Source organism: Fusarium graminearum, chromosome 1 (genome assembly GCF_000240135.3).
Source record: "Fusarium graminearum PH-1 chromosome 1, whole genome shotgun sequence".
NCBI classification, from domain to species: domain Eukaryota; kingdom Fungi; phylum Ascomycota; class Sordariomycetes; order Hypocreales; family Nectriaceae; genus Fusarium; species Fusarium graminearum.
The window spans coordinates 1,644,334-1,646,165 of NC_026474.1; the positions used below are offsets into that span (position 1 = coordinate 1,644,334).

Genomic DNA, 1,832 nt, shown 5'->3' on the forward strand with positions numbered 1-1,832 from the left:
AACAAAGCTTGGCATGACCCCATCCCTCCAAGCTCTCCCGTCAGTGTGGTGCTAATGAAAAGATGGCGTCCTTCAGGTCTTCAACAGCGTACCAACCAATTCAAGGTTGGACTAGGAATTAGGCTAACATCTCATCGATGAGAAATGCGAGCGAATGCAAACATCGATGGTTGGTCTGCTCGCAGGATTCGTCATGTTGCATACATGCATGCATACTAACCTTCACCAGCAGGTGCTGTTTGGATGAGATACTACCAATAATCAATTCTCGACGGACTTGTTTTGTCGAGGCATTTGTTGATAACTGACCGCTGCAGATCACGGACCTTTAGACCTCCGTCACCTGTGAGGCTGCAACGGGCTAGAATAGCGTCATACCTGATACTACCTACCTACTTACCGTAGGTTGTGGAATCGGTCTTATACAAACTAATAAGATTAATTAATGTCCCCCAATGTTGACAGACGCTCAAGTTTTGTTCGAAAAGCTCATCCGCAGCCCTGTGGATAAAACCAGAGCCAGAGAGTCAGAAAGACCCGAGTAAGTCAAGTGACAGGGGCGTGTCGGGACAACCAAGACATGCATCGACGACCCCTGAGTCTCCGCCTTCCACATTAGCACATCCAGGCACGCCAGGCACCCGCACCACAGCTCCTGGGAAGATGTGCTGCTTTTGCTTCTACTCCACCCACCGGACACCCTCGTCTGCGTTAAGCTTCGCCTGTACATAGGTACGTATGAAGGAGGAGAGAGCACACATTGCATCCTCTTTGGGTACTTTGGTACATTCTCCTCTGCCTACCTGGGCTCTGCACTTTGACGGCACCGATGCACGGCAGAGTGGGTCGTTCCCAAGTGTAGCAACCCCTGCAACCTCACTCACTCAGGTCCTCTTCCATTGCTGGACGCCGCCCGCTTGTCATCACCGCCCCTTCCTCCAATCGCACGTCGAGTCCTGGTTCTTAGCAGTCTCAGCGCCTGCAACTCTTTTGGCTTGGTCTCCATTAGGGCCCTATTGGCCCCTGCTCAATGCCCTAGTCCTGGTTCGCCATGCCTCTACTGATCCAGGATGCTCCGAATAGATGGGCGAGATGCAGGTAGACAGAAGGAAACCCTACCAGACTCCAGCATGGCAGGGGTCTTTGAGAGAGGCAAAGCCATACCCTGTTGCTCCCACCTTCGCTTCAAGTGTCGTTCTTGATCCCCGTTGTCAGTGCTCGAGGCCCCGTATTGGTCCTGGCCAAATACATACATGCAGAGATCTCCCTCCATCTCTATTTCATCCCGTGAGCTTATATGACCCGTCTGCCCTCCCGTCCATGCGAGCGACTCTGAATTCGCTGGTTGTTTCATGAGTCTAAGTGCTGGCTGCACTGTTGGAGCTGCCGTCACACTTGTCTAACAAGCTATATTGTATAATATCCTGATCATCATCACACGTCTCTCTATTGTCATACCTTTCTGTCTCTCTCTCTTCGAAACTGTCTCGGTGCTGCCGTCTTGCCACACATTTTCGAGCCATTGTCAACATAGCGCCTGCTATGCTATAAACGCACTTGGCTGATTCAACGTCGACTACCACGCCTCTCCAACTGGTATCGGAGGGAAAAGTGCAACACTCGACTGCAGACGTCTTCGGTTTGGGTTTGGGCTTGGAGTATCTATTGGCTGGACTATCGATAATTCGGGTTGGCACGGCAAGCCTGCCCATTCTTCACCATGGCCAACACAACCTTGGGGATCAACATGTGCCCTCCGCCATTTTATGATGCCGCTATATTCCCTGACACTGGTGGATGTAAGTGGGATGAATCTGGAATATAGGTCTCCT

The 1,832-nt window shown here is 51.4% G+C and overlaps 1 protein-coding gene across 1 annotated transcript in view; it reads left to right on the forward strand.

Annotated features, from left to right (window-relative positions):
* Positions 1 to 1,720: 1,720 nt before the first annotated feature.
* The window catches only part of FGSG_00527 (uncharacterized protein), a gene marked incomplete at both ends in the record, with an annotated part of 1,660 nt that continues 1,548 nt past the window's right edge, over positions 1,721 to 1,832 (forward strand). Inside the window, one exon of the mRNA XM_011317901.1 lies at positions 1,721 to 1,799. Within this exon, the coding sequence (XP_011316203.1) occupies positions 1,721 to 1,799 (79 nt within the window). The remainder of the gene's footprint in view (positions 1,800 to 1,832) is intronic.